This window comes from Musca domestica, unplaced genomic scaffold (genome assembly GCF_030504385.1).
Source record: "Musca domestica strain aabys unplaced genomic scaffold, Musca_domestica.polishedcontigs.V.1.1 24, whole genome shotgun sequence".
Lineage (NCBI taxonomy): Eukaryota > Metazoa > Arthropoda > Insecta > Diptera > Muscidae > Musca > Musca domestica.
In genome coordinates this window covers 7017387-7039197 of record NW_026712272.1, presented here as the reverse complement: position 1 = coordinate 7039197, position 21811 = coordinate 7017387, and the positions used below count along the sequence as shown (strand labels likewise).

The following is a 21811-nucleotide window of genomic DNA, read 5'->3' as shown; positions in this document are numbered from 1 at the left end:
CGAGCGGAGAGCGAACATCAGCTGTTATGGCGTTATGGCCAAAACCATCACCATGGCTGCTTAGGCGCTTGAGTTCTTGTGACCAGCCGAAGGTGTACATTTTCAGCTGAGCTCTTTGGCAAGTTTACAAACTGCTGGACAACGAATGTTTTCTCATCAGTTCACCACTTATGGTTTACACAAAGTGATGTTTCCAAAACTACGGTCGTTTACACAAAAGTGATGTTTTGGAAAGTATGGTCGTTAACAAAAAGTGATGTTTTCAAAAGTATGGTCGTTTTAAAAAGTAGGGTCATTTACACAAAGTGATGCTTTTAAAAGTACGGTTGTTTATACAAAGTGATGTTTTGGAAAGTATGGTCGTTAACAAAAAGTGATGTTTTCAAAAGTATGGTCGTTTTAAAAAGTAGGGTCATTTACACAAAGTGATGCTTTTAAAAGTACGGTTGTTTATACAAAGTGATGTTTTGGAAATTGAGGTTTTCAAAAGTACGGTCGTTTACACAAAGTGACTTTTTAGAAAGTATGGTCGTTTACACAAAGTGAAGTATGGTCGTTTTCACAAAGTGACTTTTTGGAAAGTATGGTCGTTAACAAAAAGTGATGTTTTGGAAAGTATGGTCGTTTCCACAAAGTGACTTTTTGGAAAGTATGGTTGTTAACAAAAAGTGATGTTTTGGAAAGTATGGTCGTTTACACAAAGTGACGTGTGGAATTTTACAGATTTTCCAACATGTATTTGGAATCACCAAAATAACGAAAATACCAAAACGAGAACCTACATGGCTCATTTTCAATACCTAAAGTCCTGCAGACAGATTTGAGTAAAATCTATCAACCTACTCCATTTCTTTCAGAAGTTAGAGTGATTTCCACAGACGGACGGACAACTCTAGATCGACGTATAATTTTATGCTTATCAAGAATACATATACTTTGTGGCGTCTAAAATGTATGTTTCGAGGTGTTACAAATGACAAATTTAATTTAATACTATTGTGGAAGGTATACAAATTGATACTTTGTTAAATTCACCTCATTGTAATATTTTCCGAAACCATCTCCATATGTTCGGTCTACATATGAACCAGCAAAACTCAGACAAAATTTCAGATTTCAATTTTAGCCAATCGTATCAGTTTAGAAGTTTAGTATCGTTTTAGAACTTTTCGTAACCTTAAATTTCGACTTTCCAAACACATCTTTCCTTATCCTGATCAATGATTCTCATCCCAATTTGCAGAATTCTAACTCATTGCTTGTGTCCAATACAAAGTAGATGAAGATGTCGCCAAAAAGTGACGACACGTCGGGAAGCAAGGCAATAAAATCGTGTGTTTTATTTGCCATATTACCGAAGCTCAACAAGCTAAAAAGGAAATAATTAAAACTATTATCCAATTTTTAGTTGTGCCTTTTTAATACGAATTGAAGATAACCTTTTAAAACTCCTTCCCTATTGTACCTTCTAAAACATATTTAAGTTAAATGAAAATTACAATAAAATTTACCGGCGTTCGCTTTCAGTTTTTATTTCAATTTGTTTGTTTTTGTCTTGTTTTTTTTTTACAAAAAAGTAGTACTAGGATTTATGTTTCTCTTGTTAAATATTGGTACCTACAACACTACACTACTCAAGAAAAATTAAAATAAACAAAAAATATGTAAATTATTAGAAAAAAACGAAGTCTATAAAAATTGAAAGGAACACATTTACAATGTTGGGGAATTATAAAAAGAAATTAAAAAATTAAATTAAAACCAATACACATATTGGAATAAAAATTGCTGGTTTTGTAAAGAAAAACAATCTACAAGAAAAAAAAACTTATTAACTAAATAAATAATTTTGTTTTGTAGCAAAACATAGAGAGGAATAGAGAGAAATAATAAAGAAAAAAAGAGCTTGCATATTATTTGTAAAGTTTGTTTTATTGAGTTTTTTGCCTTTCAGGAGGATAAATTTCATTTTTTAAATATATATACTTGTTTAAATTTTATTATTAATAAATTGTTTTTGTTTTGACTTTTTAATAATAATATATCTGAGAGAAATTATTCTGTTTCTGTTAGTTCTTGTTGTTTTGTATTTTTCTATATATTTTTTCTCAATAATTAAGGTGTGGTGTTAGGTTGTATGGGGCTGTTGTTGTTTGAAGAATAATATATATGTATTTTGTTTTATTTCTAAAAAGTTTACACTGTATTTTAATTTTTTATACTGTTGTTATTGCTGCTGAAATGTTTTGTTTATTTAATTTTGTATATTTAATTTAAATTTATTTTATTATTAGTTTTATTTTTTTAGAGAGTACGTTTAACGTCTGCTGTCTTCTTTGAAATCTTTTTTTAAATGGTATTTGATTTTATTTTTCTTTTGTTCTCTTCAACGATTTATTTGGTGCCTTTCTTTTTTTGGAAATTAATAAAGGCTGCCTCCTTTTCATCGAATTATAAATAAATCGTGCTCTTATTCCTTTGACTGCTCTCCCGCTTGATGTTTTGTTTGGTAAATTTCTCTGTGGACAATTTGTATATATATATTCCGTAATTCATGCACCCTTCTCTTCCTTTTGCTCTCCTGAATTAATGATGGTTTTTCAATTTTCAATTTCTCTTAATATGTCTTCCTCTGCGTTTGCCTGTTTTATTCTTGTTTTCTCTATTATTTCGCTTCTTCTTCTATATTTTCTCTCTTCGATTTAGCTGTTAATCAGATATTGTCCACAGAGTCAGCGTCGTCATCTGAACTGATTTCATCACCGAATTCAATGTCCTCATCGAAACCATCCTCAACGAAGGTGACTGTATCGTTGATACGCACCGATTCGGGGAATTCACCGTATGTTTTCAAATTTCTAGCTTCATCCGAGGTGTATTTGAGAATAACATCAGCCTTGGAGTCTTGATAGTCACGCAAACCAACCAGAATGATGTCGCCTTGATTGATCCAGACCTAAAAAAACAGAAATAAAATGAAGACAAAGAATAAGAATACCGTTTATAATAAACAGAGTAACTTTGAGAGGTGGGAGAGAGAAATGTTCACTTTCATTTTCTCTCGTCTTTGTTTTGGTTTAGATGATTTAGGGGAAATAATTGCTTTAGGTGCCTTTTGTTTCATCAGCCTGCTGAAGAGATTTTTGTGCTGACCGCATTTAATACAAATCTGAATGTCCATCTATTGGAATAAAAGGATGATGACCTTCTGAAGTTATTTTACAAATATATAGGCCATAAACAGGTCGATTTCCATATAGACGATATTTTGGTAGGCCTTCAAAGAACAGCAGACTCTCTTGATGTTTCCATGGATTATATATCCTTCTCGAGTTCTTCAATGGATAAAATATTTATGGATGTTTTTACATGGAGCACATTTTGAGGATCTTCTTCTGACCAGTCTTCTCTTCTAGTCCTCTTCTTAGAGTGTTTGTTAAATGAAATTTGTCACTCCATTTGCAAGTCTCGATATTTTCGTCAAAAACCCATAAAGTTTTTAATGAGTCGCGTAAAAGTAATACTCCTATCAGAAAATGCTATAAATTTTACGATTGGCCATTAATGTCTTAATTACAATCAAAAAACATCGGAAGTTTACTTTTGCGCCACCTTGTGCGTGCATATGTACTTCACAGACATTCCGAGGTTTTTTGGCTGTAATTTAGACATTAGGCGCCAATCGTAAAATTTAAAGCATTTTCTGATAAGAGGATTACTTTTGCGCCACCTTGTCTATTTCTAACTCTAAGCCATTTTCTTCTGATCCTAGGATGCTTGATATTGCTAAAATGACATTCCTGCCTCGGTTTACAACCAAAGCAGTTGTGATTTGACAATTTGGATTTACAATGCGTAGATTACTTCTTGCAAAATGGTCAACTTTTTGAAATATCCTCTATGTAAGGGAACCCGCCCCTGATCTCTGGTATTTTGGAGGTTTCTGACAAAATGGTCAACCAAATCAGGTGTTATTTCAAATTTTACGTACATTAAGTCCTTGAACAAATTATTACTATTTATTGTAGGTCTACTTTTTGTTATAGTCACTCCTGATTTCGGTATTTGAACTCCCGCTTTTCGGGATTTCGAAGTCTTTGCCCCCAATCTCCTAACAAATCGGGTGTAGTTTTACAGTTTGGGATCCCTATATGTGAATTTACTCCTCTCAAAAAATATTCAATGCAGGTCCACTTTTTGTATGGTGTCCTCCATACTTTTTGTAACATGCCTCTTGATTTTCGGCATTTTGACGGTTTTTGCCCCAATTTCCAACCAAACTTAAGGATTTTAAGAATTTTGGGGTTTCTGCTCCAAATTTCAATCCAAATCAGCCATCTTTTGACGTTTTTGATTCTCTTTGGATACATGTGTAATCCTTGCAAAAATTTCGCTAGTTTGGAAGTTTCTTCCCCAATTTAATTAAATTAAATTTCAGGTAGATTTACTCCTTGCTTGTAGTTAAACTTTTTGGTAAAGCCCCTATATTACGGTACCCGGGTTTTCGGGTATTTTTGGTATTTTGATGGTTTCTTCCCCAATTTCCAGGCAAATCAGATTTTGATATTTCAGTTTCTTTTTGGATTTGGCATCGATTGGGCCATAACTTTTCACATGGTGGAGGTATTAAAAGTTGGACCACATCGAAAATAACGAAATTTTTTGTTGTTTTTGGATACGAGGCCTTCTAAGGTTTTGTCACTGCATACAACTTTTGGGAAGTTCTAATTTAAAAAAAAAAATCTTACAGTATATAGTACAAACAGAACACATTTCGTGTAACTTCTGTAAACAAAAGACTTCCTATAAGGTCTCCGTAAAATTACACTCTCTATTGGTTTTCCACAGATGGAAGTTTTTTCTACAATAAAAGATGCTTGTGCCCCAAATTGCATATATCCGACGAGTTGGATATGTAAAAGTCTTTTCGACGCCATCGAATAGAGGGGGCTAACACAGACGGCCATCGGAATAATCTCTCCCATCTCATGGTTGGGTATTGTTAACCGGAAACCCTTACTATTGCAAAAAGTGAGAAAAATCATAAAGGACTACAAAATTTGGTAGACTTTTTCAAGAAGTATTTTAGACTAGGGTCCGTCCAAGTTTAATGGAGAGAATATCAGGTTACTCTATACAGAGTAAGGGCGTTATCGTCCAATTTTTTTCTTCCGGCATTCTTCAAAAAATACAACGCAATTAGGCAATTTGGTGTGCATATCTTCATTGCATATATTTTCCCATTTCATATTATGGTCGCTGAGGGTATTTATTTCATTTCCCGCCTTTGACAAATTTTCCTATCTTCAATTATATTTGGACATAATTAGTTCAAATAATTATATACATATGTATGTACATGACATAATTGATTGCCACAAACTGTAATTGATTTGATGTAGGAATACAAATAAATGAAAGGAAAAATACACACCGGCGGATATATTTGTAAAATAATATAAAAAAATAAATAAGATAAGCAAGATAGGAGCAAAGAAAAAATCTGTTTTTGGAAATTCCAATATTAAATGCGTGACGAATTTTTGTGTCAAATGACGAACAATTTGGAAATGCCAGACAGAGCAAACTTTTTATAATGTCCAAAGTTCATGGATAATTCATTTTTTGGGGGAAATTCATCGGAAGTAATTTGTTGCTAAGAAAGCTCCATTAAATATCAGGTGTATAGAAATGCATGCATATTTATATGCTAAGGTCCAAACCGATAAATTTGTAAAGAAATCCCAGCCATGTGACACCCCCTGACTACATCGGAAAGTTTGTTACTTGTTAAGGCAAATGTCAGTTATTTCAAAATTTAGCGTTAAAATCCCATTTTTTCTGATTTCTGGCCAGTATATCTATTCCAGAAAATATCTGATTTCGGGCCTGTTTATGGAATACATATAAGATGTTGTAACAAAAATATATCAGATCTTATAAATAAAACTGACTTTCAGACCCTCGAGTTAAGGTATATTGAAAATTTAACCCGCATGTTCGCTATTTTGTTCTTTGAAAGCAGAATCTTTGACAAAAATTGATTTGTTGAAAATGAATGGCCCTTAGAAAAATTACTTACTACTGACCTACAGGTGGCTTTCAAATTTCTATTCTATTATTTAAAGCAGTTTCAGACTTGCTCCAATATAGATGACACTAATATTGAGATGTAAAAATTCGTGGGTTTACTTCCCTTATAAGAGAATTATTATTATTCCAATTTTGGACTTTGGTGTCCTCCAAGTGTCTTAAAACTTATTTCGCCAAAGAGATTTGCGGTTTAAAGCCGTAATTTCAAAGAGGCACATGTTGACGGTAGTAAATGATCTATACCCTCTGTACCAAAACGCTAAAAGTATAAAAATTAAAAAAAAATAATTAAAGGTATAACAAAATCTCGTCACTTGGGTAACATTTTTTTGTCATAGAAATTATTTTTAAAATAACTTCTGGGGAGAATATCCCAGACATAAACAAGGGGATGAGGATTGCTGGCTCTTCCCGAATCCTAGGTATTCCCTGCCCTGCCCCAGGGTAAACATTAACATCGTTCTCCACTAATAAACAAACGTTGTTTTTATAAAAAAACAACAATAAAGGGATTAAGCCTGACCATTTTGCAACAAGAATATTTTCCTAAAAGTTCCCATTACAAATCAAAAAGTGCTAAAAAACAGACTGGATCAAGAAAGCTGTTGGAAATACAGATACCCAGAAGAATCTGTTTCTTCTCTTGACGGTCTTGTCATATACACAGAAGTGGATGAAGGCAACGGTGCGGACGTATTCTGCCCCAATATCTGATACATAAAAGTTTATATACATTTTATGACAATTGTAGACTTCTTGAGGATGAAGAAGAGCTTGAGATGTTGAACAAGTACAAAAGCAGTAGGTTTGGCCGGGGCGAATTTTGAATACCCTCTATCATTTAGAACGAATTTGGAAATTTTCAAAATAAACAAAATCCTTTAAAAATATTAAAAAACACCAAACATAGCCGTTATATTTGGGCTATACGAAAACGTGGACCTACATAGGCAATTTTTGTCATAAGCCGTAACAATATCCAAATCGGTGAATAATGCAGCTAAATTTATCAAAATACTGAATATAGGGAGGAACTGTTATATGGAGGCTATACGAAGACATGGGCCTGCATGCACAATTGTTTGGCATAGGCTGTAGTACCAATTGCGAATTCTAAATTACGAAATTGCAAACAACTCCGGTGAATAATGTCCCTAAAATCGTCAAAATATCTATTATAGGGAGTTACAGTTGTATGGGGGTATACGATATCGTGGACCTATATAGATAATACTCTTACAGGGGGTAAAGTACTCAGAAGAAACTCCTTTTGTGTATTTTAAGACAATTTTATTAAAAAATTGGCTACAATCATCAAAATACCGAATACCACGGGTGCAGTTATAATGGGGCTATACAATATGGTGGACCAATATAGCCAAATCTTCAAACTTGATCTGCCTGCAGACCAAAGTCTGATCTGTGCAATTTTTTAGCTTCCTATCTTTATTCGTTTTGACTCTAGCGTGATTACAACAGACGGACAGGGACTAAATCGTCTTAGAATTTTACGCTGTTCAAGAATATATATACTTTGTTTGGTAGGTGGGAGATTGAAACTCTAATGGTCTTCCCCACAAGTACATACAACCCATGAAGACGATGTTAAAAACATTGGTAACTGTTGGTCCCCGATCTGTGATAAAATCTAAAATATTGGTAAAATCAAAAGATAAATTGAAGATGTCCAAAAATTATAAAAATTCAAACTCCTAGGTTAGTTAAAACCCTTTAAAAACAACAGGACATTGCATCACAGTTTTAAAGGAAACTGCATAGCACCAGTAAAGGATTTGTATTGGCAAAGGAGTTCCGAAACAAAATTATAAAAACAAACTTCGACCATCGGTCTGAAGATGCACTTTAAAATCTGGATGAAAATGTTTTGAAGATGGTCTAAAAAATATTTTAAAAATTCCTCAATTATTAGTGAAAAGATGATCTGGAGCTGATGTTAAACGAAAACAATTTCAGGACCATTCTGAAGATAATTTTGATGATATGTACTTCCCCACAGGGAGTGGCCTGAGGTTATAAAAATTCATTGAAACCTCTTTTATTTAATGAACAATGATTTTCCCCAAAAAAACGTATTACGTTTCTTTTGTTTTGTCTCACATCTAAATTACTCTGCCAACATAGTCAAGACGCAAGGAAATTCTTTCAAAGATAAAAGCACAGATTTATCTCCCTAAATAGCGTCAGAGTCATTTCCAAGAAACATGGTAAAGAACTGTAGATAAAAAGAAGCAGCAAAAAATAAAAAGACCCCCGACCTATCATAACAAAAATCCCACAATTTGAGTTGAAGATTCCTATAACTGATTGATCCCATTGAAAAACGAAAAGGGGAAATGGATTTTAAACGAAGATTGTTTTACTTCCGTTTTTGAATTTTACTACTAACCCCCAAAACGGAATGAGTAAGAGGCTATCACAATTTCATTCATAAAAATTGTTATGAGTAGTAGCACAATGCGTATTTTTGTTGTTGTTGTCTTTGAATAAATAAGTGAGTACAAAATCCCTAAAAATACCAATGATATGATATAATGTTGAAACTTTTTGTCGCACGCTGATTCCAAAAAAAAAAAAAAACGAAATGAATATGATTTACCGTGCCTGTCGCGGTATTAGTCGCTATAAATTCTTAGTAAAATAAATTGAGGTATGACGTGTGCCCAGTACTGTGCTGGCTGGCTGGGTAGTTAGCAGGCGCCTAGCAGGAGGTATTTTGAAGTTTATCGTTTTTATTGTGACAATTTAGAAGTTGAATTGATTTGGGACTTTAAAACTAGATCATATATCTGAACGTGTGCTAGATAACCCCTCTCTCTCTCTTGAAATGTTAACTAATTGATAGATGATACAAACAATTAAAATTTTCTAAGTTTAGATAAGAATGCCATAAATAATAATCAGAAAAAAAAAACTTGCCGATCTGATGATAACAATGCCTATTTCAAGTGAAAAAATTCCTTAGAGTGCAGGTACTTCCCAAAATCATAACATAAAATATAAATTAGTAATTTTTTTAAATATAAATGTATGGGGGGTATGGGTAAGGAAGGCAGGGAGCGAGGAGTGGTGCGTGCTAGGGTTCAAAATACTGCTCCCTTGACTCATGTAAATGGTATTTCAAATTAATCAAAGTGCCTGACAAGTACAAATTGAATACCCCACACCATAAAAGGCAGCTGGGTACTGTAAACCATTTGGGGGAGTAATAATAAATGCCAAATAAAAAAATAGAGCAATAGATAAAACAATCGTGAATTTCACATGGAGGGTATGGCTGAGTGGCTGGCTGACAGGCTGTTTGCTTGCTTACCTAGCTGGCTAGCGGCAACGACTTTGATAAGAAAGAAATTTTGCCATTGGCCAAAAATGATCGGCTTTCTTCGTGTTTTGGCGAAAAAATAAAGAGACTAAAGCAATTCCAAGGAGAGAGAGAGATTTCGCCAATTTCTTATAAATAAGCCCTCCACCTGGCTACCTTAAGTTAATTTAACATTGAAACCCCATAGAAATAACATATCGCGCCAGCAAACAAAAACGGTTACGCCGTGCTTTATACAAAATAAAATTTTATGCGATTTAAAAGCTATTTTCACAACGGATTTATCAACGTGTTCGACGTGTTTAAACGTCATCGTAGAAGAAGAGATTATGTGCTGTGCCTTGAATTATGTATATGTACTGTTACTTACAACCCTATTACCCACAATGGTGGTCCTGGCAAATAATAACAATTTACCAATGTTGGGCAGCAGCAGCATCAGCAAAACATTGTCCGTCGGCGGAGGCGCAGGCGGTGGTATTACCCTAGCAAGGAGTCTATCAAGACAAACATCAATAGCAGCAACACGTGTCAGCATAACCAGAAGTTTATCCCGACAAACATCAACACGTGCCAGCCTAAGAAGAAGTCTATCGCGACAAACATCAAGAAATGCAGACAGTTTACCTTATGGATATTTGGAGAATGCTGTTAGCACCTTGGAGGCCCAGTCGGCCCAGTGGAGCCAAAAATTCCTGGCCAAACGGGAAGCAGAACCCCATTCCGCACCCTATGTGGTGTCAATACAACTACTCACACCCGATGAGGGTTTGGTACATTATTGTGCCGGAACCATTATCAATGAACATTGGATATTAACGGCAGCCCATTGCCTTAGCAATCCCCAGCTGGTGGCCAATTCTGTGGTGGTGGCCGGTTGTCATGACATTCATGCCCGAAATGAAAGTCCTCATGTACAACTACGTCACATTGACTACTATGTCCGGCATGAACTCTACTTGGGTGGTGCCAATCCCTATGACATAGCCCTGATCTACACCAAAGAGCCATTGATCTTCGACAAATTTGTACAACCGGTAAATTTGCCCGAACAAGATTCTGAACCTGAGGGTTACGGTACTCTCTATGGCTGGGGTAATGTCTCAATGACAATTGTTCCCAAATACCCGCATAAATTGCAAAAGGCAAATATGCCCATATTGGATTTGGAATTGTGTGAGCAAGTATTGGCCTCGTCCGGCATGCAGTTACATGATACAAATTTGTGTACCGGCCCACTGACAGGTGGTGTTAGTATTTGTACAGCAGACTCGGGAGGTCCTTTGATACAAGATGATATGATCGATATAAATGGCAATGTGAAGCCCACAATTATTGGCATTGTGTCATGGGGTAAAATGCCCTGTGGCCAAAAGAATGCACCCTCGGTATTTGTAAGGGTTTCGGCCTTTACCGATTGGATTGAACAAATCATTACAACAGAAACACAATTTGAGTAGTAGAAAAAAAAAAAAGAAAACATGGATAATACAAAAGAAGAAAATAAGGATACAAAAAAGAAATGAAAAAAAAAAATAAAAACAAAAAAATTTAAAAAAAAATTGGAACACAAAAAGATAAAAAAAATAATAATAAAAAAAAAAACAAAAAAATATAAAAAAGGAATACAAAAAAAAAAAAAATAAAATAAAAATGCTGCAAAAAATATAAAAATATTTTTGTAGTCTTTTTTATTTTTTTTTTTCGTACTCCTTTTTCAATGAAAAAAAAAAAAACTACAAGTCCCTAAAAAACAAAAGCCAAAAGTTCCTAAAACTCAAAAAACTCCAAAGACTCTCAGAAAACTTTCCAACTCGAATTGTGTTTAAATTTAAGCTCTATTTTATTAAAAAAAAAAATAAATATTAAATTATTATTAGTATTACTATTTTATAAAATCTCATAGCTCTTAAGATAAAATATTGTAATTAGATATTAAGAAGCATCTCAAAATATAATTTAAAAAACAATTTTGTAAAATGAACAACAAAAATAAAAAAAATTAAGAATTTTTTTCTTGAAAAAATAATAATCATAAATTTTTCTCTGTGTGTTTTGCTTATCTTTGAATTAATTTAAACAAGAGAATGGTGAAATTCTTAACACGAATTACTCATACACCAGTTTTCCAAAAGGCCAACAAAAAAAATCCCACAAATCGTTTAAGACATTAGAGGGGCAGAGGGGTCCTCTAACGCCGTACAAAGTCTGGTGACAGCAAAACATGATTTGATATTTTTTTGCTTATCAGACAAAGTAACCAGCCACCGGCATAATTTTAACCGAACATAATTTTGTAGATATATTTAAAGACATAATGGGAACAGATTTTGAAGTTATCGACCCATCACATACACTGTTACCAAGAAAGCCCCACCAATACCACTTATGTTACCATGAAGGCATATTAGACTTATGTTGATTATTTGCATGATAAGGGGTAGGGGGGTATTGGTGGGCCGCCGCCATATTTATGGGTTAATTTCTAACTTGTTTTGTTTTTTATTTTTTTTTGCAAACATCTTTATTGCTGGCCCCCCAAAAACAAATACAACTGCATCACGTGTTAGCAAGTCAAAAGTTCGATTTTCAATTGCTGGAGCAAAAGATTGCAGTGCAGGCCATAAAACACTCGAAATTCCTCCCTCCAATCAACAAGGCCATTTTAGTTAAATAACTATTCTTATCAATTATGAAATTATGGTCACGAAACTTTTTAATCCAGATGTAGAAAACTGATTTGAAAAACATGTCAGAACTTGAGCATCTTCAGGTGGGTGTGCGAAAAGCGTGTCAAGATATTAACACATTTAGGCATGAGTTTTAATTTTCCATTTAATTCCTAATACGACGATTTCTTGGCAAAGATTAGATAAGTTGTGTACTAAATGTAGGAGGCAGACATGACATGTATTCTATTAGATTTGCAAAAAAAAACTCAACAATTTAAAAAATAATTTAGATTTACAACTCTTGGTGTGAGAATGGTAATTCAGGCTGATTGAAGAGAGGTTGGAGTAGAGTAGTCCATTTTTTAAAATTCAGTTATCCAATATCTGACGAAAATTGTCGAATGGGTATTTTCTGATTACATATATCTCTGAATTCCAATGCGACGATATCCTAATATTACTTTGAGAGTTATGGACAAAACAGTAAGGGATTTGAAAGCTATGATTTTTTACCTTTGCAGCAGTTCACCTGTCATTGCATTATGGATTGAGGTGGCTGCCCATGCCTTATTAGAACTATGGTCGTTTGGGATCTTTGTTATTGTAACAGGAATAATTGCTGCATTGTAAAATTGTTATCATCTAATTCCTTTTGATTCTAACTCAAAGTTTGACAATTTAAAAAATATAAGTAGTTAATGCATCCTATGTCAGTTTATTAAAATATATTCTGACTTGCGTCAAATTATTCAATATGTTGACCCTTCATGGGGGTGATACCGAAGGAGTGGATCAATGTTGTCCACTTTGTATCTAATCTAATTCTGATATACATTTTAAGATGTGCCAGGTTTTTACTATATCGATTACTTCCTTCGCTTTATCTGAGATGTTTATAAAGGCTCCTTCAGCTTTCAGCTGTCTATAAAGACTCCTTCGGCCTTCAGCCTACAGCTCGTCTATAAAGACTCCTTCGGCTTTCAGCCTACAGCTCGTCTATAAAGACTCCTTCGGCCTTCAGCCTACAGCTCGTCTATAAAGACTCCTTCGGCCTTCAGCCTACAGCTCGTCTATAAAGACTTCTTCGGCCTTCAGCCTACAGCTCGACTATAAAGACTTCTTCGGCCTTGAGCTTACAGCTCGTCTATAAAGACTCCTTCGGCCTTCAGCTCGTCTATAAAGACTCCCCCTGGCCTTCAGCTCGTCTATAAAGACTCCCCCTGGCCTCCAGCTCGTCTATAAAGACTCCCTGGCCTCCAGCTCGTCTAAAAAGACTCCTTCGGCCTTCGGCGTTCAGCTCGTCTATAAAGACTCCTTCGGCCTTCAGCTCGTCTATAAAGACTCCTTCGGCCTTCAGGTCGTCTATAAAGACTCCTTCGGCCTTCAGGTCGTCTATAAAGACTCCTTCGGCCTTCAGCTCGTCTATAAAGACTCCCTGGCCTCCAGCTCGTCTATAAAGACTCCCTGGCCTCCAGCTCGTCTAAAAAGACTCCCTGGCCTCCAGCTCGTCTATAAAGACTCCCTGGCCTCCAGCTCGTCTATAAAGATTCCCTGGCCTCCAGCTCGTCTATAAGGACTCCCTGGTCTCCAGCTCGTCTATAAAGACTCCCTGGCCTCCAGCTCATCTATAAAGACTCCCTGGCCTCCAGCTCGTCTATAAAGACTCCCTGGCCTACAGCGCGTTTATAAACAATCTCTGGCCTCCTTTTCCATAGTTGAATTGTTTTGCAATGTTGACCCCTTTGAAGGAGGTATCAAAAGCAGTGGCACTATAAATTCCATATCCACACTAGACCTTGTGTGGGTAGAAAATCAAAAGGAGAGAGTACAAACCCATATCCACACCAGATCAAAAGGAGTTGGCCTATAAATCCCATATCCACACCAGATCTTTTGTTGATAGAAAATATTGGGATGTGCTAAGTTTGAAAAGAATCCGATTCTCATTTTGCATTTTATAAAGGTTATGGGTATTCAAAGTTTTTAACCTTTGTGGGAGTTTGAAAAGAATCTAACTCCTATTTTGCATTTGTGAAGGCTATGATTGATCCTTAGTGAGGGAGATACTAGAAGGAGTGGTCCATTCTATCCTATCTTCATGTAGGACCTGCTTACTTTGAAGACAATCGGACTCTCCTTTAACATTTTATAAACGTTGTGATCATTCAAAAAGTTGAGGAAAATGTGAGCCGACATTGTCTGTTGGCTGCGGGTATAAAAATTCGGCTAACTTAATAGTCTAATCTGTAGACATTGGCGTAGTTTGGCAGGTCAAATAAAAATAGCAGCGTAGTGTGCGGATACACGTTTTGCGCATTTTCATATATTCGCGTTACGATATGAATTAAGACGACCGTACTATTCTGAAACTAGTAGAGCCTAAACTAATTAATACAATGCTCTTAATTTGTAGGTCAAATGTCTCTCTGATCTTCCACGTGTGCAACCAAGGACCTTGATTAGTTTTATATAAGTCTTATGTAGCCTAGATCTTTTTTTGGTCTTTAAACTCATCAATTGTTTGCTCAAGCATCACCTTTTCTGTCTACCACTGTTTTTCCTCCTATGGATATATCGAAATGAAAACATTGAACCGCTTACCTCTCAATAAATTCAATGTCTGATGTGAAGAGCTATTTATATTCAATACCAAATCTAACTTATTAAGGTCCTATGCCAGCCCTCTAAATTTGCGCAAAGCAAAATCTGCTTTATTGAGCAACACAAAAAAATGCAATGACTTTACACGTCATTGGTTAAGAATTGTATATCCTAAAACTCAACACGTGTGACGATAAGAGTCTTCATGTTTCATTTGCCGTTGTTATAAATTGATACAATTAATTTCGAAAATACAACAAACGGTCTTAGGATTTAATATTAATTAAATAGATTCTGTACTACTTTATGATAAATAACACAAAAATGCAAGAAATAAAATATATTTTACACTGACATTCTTGGAATCGCCATGTGAGGTCTAACAACAAATTAGAAAACAAATGTGCACATTTTGGGTAAAGCAAGGCTAAAACAGATGATTGATTACAATGCGTGATTTTAGTCGCATTTATTGTCCGATGGAGATAACATTTTTTTTACCCAACGACAACAAGCTCTAATAAAATTCATGAGATATGATTCAGATTTAGTTGTGTCAATTATAGTTTCTTTCGATTTCATACATATCAAGTATGTTACCTGTGTACATACAGGGTGATATGAAAAAAACTGCAGCAAACTTCAGACTACTGTCATTTCTAAGCCATTCGCCCGATAGCTGTTAAAATTATTCAAGTGACAGCTCATTATATTGTCTACAAACGTACAAAAGCATTTTGGTCAGAATTTTCCAGAAGTTTTTCGTGATGGAATTTAAGCGTGATAGTGTGATTTCTTTATATTTGGCTGGAAAACCACAAGTGGCTATCGTTAGAGCACTCCAGTATTTAAATGTGAATAAATCTTTGTGTCTCGTACCATCGCTCGTTACCGTGATACTGGTAGGTGGTCCAGTGGCCGGAAAATGGCTCGTGAGCTGAACATATCGCAATATTCCATTCGGCAAATATTGAAAAATTAGCTCGGGGTAAAGCCATTGGAATTTCAAAAAGTGCAAGAACTTACACCGCAACTCAAAGAAAATAGACTCAAAAGAGCTAAAGAGTTGCTTCGCTTGGCCGAAAGTGGTGAACTGCCGAATTTGGTTTTGGTTTTCTCCGATGAGAAAACATTTGTTGTCCAGCAGTTTGTAAACAACAAAATGATCGTGATTACTTGCCAAAGAGATCAGCTGAAAATGTGCACCTTCGGTTGGCCAACTTAACTCAAGTGCCGGCCATGGTGATGGTTTTGGCTGCCATAATAGCCGATGGTCGTTCTCCGCTCGTATTAATCGAACGTGGCATCAGAATAAATGCCGAATATTATCGCAAAAAAATTCTGGAGGGTGTATTAAAGTCTTGGGCATGCAAACATTTTAGCCGCAGACCTTGAATATTCCAACAGGACTCAGCTCCATCGCATTCAGCACGCGCCACCCAAGAATAGTTACAAAATGAGGTTCCTCGCGCACAATTGCCACCAAAATCATCTCCGGATACCAATCCGTTGAACTATTGTGTCTGGAGTATTTTCGAAAGCAAGGTTGGCACTAAAAAATACCAAAGTGTCGATTACCTCAAGCAAGCGCTTTGCCGGGAATGGGCCAAAATACCGAAGATCAACATTCGGGCAGCGTGTGACGGTTTTATTAGACGTTTGAAGGCCATAATTCGTGCCAAAGATGACCAATTCGAACAAATCTAAACCTAATCAAATCAATTCATCCAATAAAATTAAAAAAAAAAATGTAAAAATTATGGCGTTTGACTTTGTTGCAGTTTTTTTTTATCTCACCCTGTATATGGGGACTTTACAGAAACGTGGGCCTTCAGAAAATAACTTGAATAAATGATAAGAATTTTATGTAAATGATATCGTTGTGATTCCAGTTAATTTGAATACATGTATTTGTATACGTCACATTTTTTATCATAAATCAAACATTGAATATACCATTCACATTTCAAATTTAATTAAAATGAAACTCCAATTATCTTTAGCAGAAAATTTACAAAACTTCGATGACGACGTATTTCGAAATGTTGTGAAAATACTAAATAACGCAATTCTGCAGCGAAACCTTCACATGATGTTTTCATCTTGTATTAGTTGAATTTAATCAAGGATGGAACAAGAAGACGCATTTGTCATTTAGAAACAATAAAAAATATGACACCATTTCTTATAATAGAATTCAGGTAAGGAAAGGTTTTGAGATATTCTTAAGAAATCAATTAGGTGCTATTAGATAAATCTATTTTTTCGTGAAGATATCTAGCAACAATGGGGGTAATGATGGTTATTATTATATTCCATTTTTTGTTTAAAAAAGGGATTATTTGGAAAAACATTTCTTTATTTTTCTATATTTTTTTACGAAATATCAAATATATGATCGATCTTCATACCTATCCGATTTGACATGATTACTAGCTTGTAAGAAATGTACTAAAATAAAAAAAAACTTTACATTCATTTCTTGCCATTGGTGATCTTACCTAAAATCAACTGAACAACGTTTTTGAAAAATATTTGTACCAGGGACGTTCAGAGTGTGGTGACCGATTGTTATTTCTCCTACATATCTTCATTTTTTTGGTAGTGGGACACCTCAATAATGTTTTCAGAACGCATTTCCGTGCACGTCCCCGTCTTGGATATCAAAAAATCTGCACTTCTAGTCCAACGAAAACATTATTAAAGGGATAGACAAAGTGCTCTACAAAAGTATTCCTCATTTAATTTTACTGAAGACTAATAAATTAAAAAAAAAACCCCTGAGATATAAAGTGAGTCATAATGCCCCAAGAGAACGTTGTTAGTTAGTGACATTTCCAGATTCTTAAGATTTGACTCATTAAACATAATGTTAATTACAGGGTCTCCCAACACGAAGTGTTATCATGTTGTAATACAGGATACAGAAAATATTTGACTAATTCGAGCTGTTAATAAAGGCATGTTTCTTGGGTGTTAATAAAAGCATGTTGTTGCAGAAACTCCTGGTTTGTTTATTCCTTGTTCGGATTTGGGTATTGCACAGACGACAGTACGTCGACGAATAAAGACAAGTCTCTCAATCCGCCCGGTCGTTAACCACTTCGTGTTTTTGCTGATTGGGTCTTAACTGATTGAAAGATCCAGAATTCAATAGAAAAATCATCTCAACATATGAGGCTGATTTCCACCTTTGTGGCTATGCCTTTGTACGTCGCATCTGGGACACAAGAGTTATTTTTGGGAAACCCTCCATCCTCAACCAGCCTCTCCATACCGACAGACTCAATGGACCATATCTTTTCGAAAATAAGGTTGAATCAACAGTGAATAGATTGTATTGTCCAAAGATAATGATTTTTTATGGTCGCTTTCGGATGATATTCATCTAGATTACGTGCTACACAAGAAAATCTGTGAGAAAAATTTTGAATGATCACAATTGTCAATTGAGATCTTGTCATTTGACTTCCCTTTGAGGTCCAGTGAAAGTCTATGCTAAAAGCCCAGCTTCGGTTAAGACCACAATTTTTTGGGGCTATAGGAAAACGTGGACCTCTATAGTCAATTATTAGCCAAAGAAGGTGGTGTCTATTACGAATTCCAAAAACATAGCTAAAATCATCAAAATACCGAACATTGGGAGTGGGGGCACTATTATATGGCTGCTATATGAAGACGTGGATCTTTACAGGAATTGTTCTACCAATTTCTAAATTTGAAATAATTCTGGCGAAAAGTGGGGCTAAAATTATCAAAATACCGAACATTTGGTGATACAGTTATATGGGCACTATACCAAAAACATGGACCCATATGAAAAGTTCTATGCAGGCATGTTTACTACACACTGAGAATAAAAATTGTACATTTTTAGCAAATTCTGGTTAACATTTTGACTAAAACAATCCTAAATCCGTTGGTACAGTTAAATGAGACTATACCAAAATGTGGACCCATATTGCCCATTTTCATTAAAAAAAAGATCTATGGAGCTAAGATAAATCGGATCAAAATTATCAACCTACTAAACTTTATTTGGGGGCTAGAGTGATTTCCACAAGCGGACGGACATGGGACTCTTTCCTTGGCACAGATTCAGAATCATAAAAAGTCATAGAATGCGAGACCTCGACTGGGGCTAAAGAATTTCACCCATGGACAGATTCAAAATCGTCTCATCATGGGACAGCTGGAAGGAAATTCCGTCATATATCAACCTTCACCTGATTTAATATTGGAATATAAATATAAACCCGTTTTCCGCTAAATACAATGCATCTGTTCAGTATTTATTAAAGATCCGGGAAAAGCTTTAGTTTAGAATTTTTTTCCAGAGGTAGTTATTTTTGACACTTATTCCGGGAAACTATTTTTTCTTGTGGGACGTACCCGGGACCCCAGATTTTTGACTCGAAAGTCCAGGTTAAAGACCGGGACTGGACCCGTATCCGATATAGACAATATAGGTAAGCTTATGAAAATACCTATCCAACAAGTGGTCACATGATTTTTAAGCGGTTCGAATTATTGATTTTTTGAACCCGGATTTTATTATAAAAACCCAAAATAGTCGAAAAAGTGCCCATTATGGGGGTGAACCAAGTTGACGCCAAAACGCGAAATAAACATTTCTTTATTGAAAACATAATTTTAATGAACTAGTCAGATACGAGTGGAAAGACCCATATCTCTGAGCTCATAAAAGGTATCAGCACAAATTGTAGCATTTTTGAACGGTAAGAGTGTCAGCAATAATTTGGCATAAATTTGGGCCCCTTTTCGACTTTTTGGTGGGTTTATAAAAAATCCGGAACCAAAAAATCGATAATTTGACTAAAAATCCGAAAGGATTGTTGAATTGGTATTTTCATAAGCTTTCAAACGATACCTATATTTTCTATAAAGGGTAAGTGGATCCGGGTCTAGTCGGGGTCTTGAACCCGGACTTTCGGGTCAAAAAACTGGGGTCCCGGGTCCGTCCCCCAAGAAAAAATAGTTTCCCGGATAAGAGTAAAAACAACTAGCACAGGAAAAAAAATTAAAAAAAATTAAGTTTTTACCAAAATCCGTAATCCTTGTATATTGGAAAATTCTTCGATATTATATCGCCTATTTATCAAACGTGCTTAACAAATATGGTTAAATGTTCGAAGTCTATCTGTCTACCATGTTAGCAAATATGACGCACTTTGAATTGGACATAAAAGTAAATTAAATGCATGTTCCAGTCTGCGTCTATTTACATTTTACACATGGGGTGTCTACAAATTGAATCTATTCATTGATTACAAGTACCCATCAGAGTATCAAAATTGTGAAATTATAATCGTAATTTTTAACATGAAAAATCATGATGGAATAGTGCATGTAAACGGGCGGAGGCAGGTAATCATTGAAGGTATCCTTGATTATTAATGAATCACACAATACATAAGAGGTTACTGATAATTGAAAATCGCAATACCTACATACATACTTTGGCAGCATCTTTGTTTTGATGCACACAAAACCCAGTGGGTTTTTTTTCTTAAGAAGAAACCTTGCACATTCCCTTATGGCCTTGTCATTTTAACAACAAACAATTTAACAACATCCATCCCGATGATAAAAGGTTAAATGAACTTGAGGTAAAAAATTGTATATGCGCGGCTATTATAATTCGCTATTGTCGCTGTCATCAGTATAAACACACACACTATTGGCCACTTTCATTTTACACACACACACATTGTGTATATGGGGAACACACTTGCACCAGCCAACACATACACACAAAGTCCGTCGAAACACACGTTCATGAAAAACATTTGCAAAAATAACATTTCAATTTCTATTATTCACTTTCAAGCGAAAAGAAAAATCTTCCTTTTCTTTGATGAGTTGGATTGGATGGAACAAACAATTACCTTCTTTCTGAGTTTCCCCCGAATGTGGCACAAACGTTTCACACCATCAAAGCACATTGCCTCCAAACGGCCATTTCCCAACATTTTTGTCACTTGGGCATATTCCTGCTGATCTTCTTTGAAAATCAATTCACGTTTCTCGAATTCATTTTCGTTCTTTCCACGGCGACGATTTTTACCACCTTTACCCTTGTTTTTCGGCATGTTGTTGGAGGTTTTCTGTTCTTACTTCGTGACCGATTGAATCTAAATGAAGAATTTTATAGATTTTTAGCAAATTTTTTACGTTTGATTTAATATTTTTAATAAATTTTTAGCAAATTCCACTTACGAAAATACTCGATGAACTTTTTTTGTTCAGTTCAGAAAGAAAAGAGAATAGGGGTAGCTAGGTCGACTATCGGCTAGTCAATAAATCGACTTTTGGGGCACTATATATATAAAACGATGAACTCGAAATGAGGGGAACAAATATGTTATAAAAGAAAAAAAATGATGTTGCATTAAAGAATGAATTAAATTAATATCCCCCCTCTCATAATATTTATTTTTTTCTGTAAATTGTTATATACTATGTGAACACCAAAGTGAAATTATCAATAACAAGTATTACGCCGGAATTACAGGGTAGTGCATAAAAGCGGAATTAGCTTGCGAAAATTGTGTTCTGGATAAAACAAATAGTTAAAGCCAATTTTTTCAGTGTTGAACATAAAACTGGAAGAACTAAAACTTTATCAATATCAACCACATCAATTCTTTCTATGTCGGAATTTCTGCAGAAATCATTTGTGTTCCGAAACCTGCAATATTATATATATATGCTACTTTTACAATAGTGTTTACTTGAAATCCGTTTCCATGTGAATATAACATTTCTTTCTTTAACTAGTTTCAAAAAGTACGGAAACACAACAATTGTACTGAAAATAAATTTTAATAATCTTTTGACTTTTACAACAGCTTTTACAATGACAATCTGCTGAATGCTGCTGGCATATGACACACACCAAAACTAGCATTAACTATACAAAATATATATATATATTTTCTGCAATAAATTTAAACATACATGGTGGCACAGAATTTTTTTTTTTTTTTGACTGGATATTATAAAAATTCCATTTTATTCTTATTTTCAATCTTCTTTCTAAAGACAAATTCCGTTTTTTCGATATTTCAAGAAGAAACCCAAT

At 34.9% G+C, this 21811-nt stretch overlaps 2 protein-coding genes across 2 annotated transcripts; one reads left to right on the top strand and one right to left on the bottom strand.

The window, feature by feature from the left end:
- Window positions 1-1911: 1911 nt before the first annotated feature.
- LOC101897748 (eukaryotic translation initiation factor 1A, X-chromosomal) lies at window positions 1912-21072 on the bottom strand. Its single transcript, XM_005183598.4, has 3 exons — window positions 20947-21072; window positions 20616-20861; window positions 1912-2956 (listed from the first exon to the last, which is right to left on the bottom strand). The coding sequence occupies exons 2-3, from the start codon at window positions 20817-20819 to the stop codon at window positions 2714-2716; spliced, it is 447 nt and encodes a 148-aa protein (XP_005183655.1). The 5' UTR covers window positions 20820-20861; window positions 20947-21072; the 3' UTR covers window positions 1912-2713.
- On the top strand, window positions 9395-10935 carry LOC101897575 (venom peptide isomerase heavy chain). Its single transcript, XM_005183597.4, has one exon. It carries the CDS (start codon window positions 9763-9765, stop codon window positions 10891-10893), a length of 1131 nt encoding a protein of 376 aa, XP_005183654.1. The 5' UTR covers window positions 9395-9762; the 3' UTR covers window positions 10894-10935.
- Window positions 21073-21811: the final 739 nt, after the last annotated feature.

Bases quoted from the DNA above. Each gene is read 5' to 3' on its own strand.
- LOC101897575 (XM_005183597.4), top strand. From the start codon at position 9,763: ATGTGCTGTGCCTTGAATTATGTATATGTACTGTTACTTACAACCCTA.
- LOC101897748 (XM_005183598.4), bottom strand. From the start codon at position 20,819: ATGCCGAAAAACAAGGGTAAAGGTGGTAAAAATCGTCGCCGTGGAAAG. The intron at 2,957-20,615 runs GTAATTGTTTGT...CTGTTTTTTTAG, and splicing joins GGGGGAAACTCAGAAAGAAG to GTCTGGATCAATCAAGGCGA.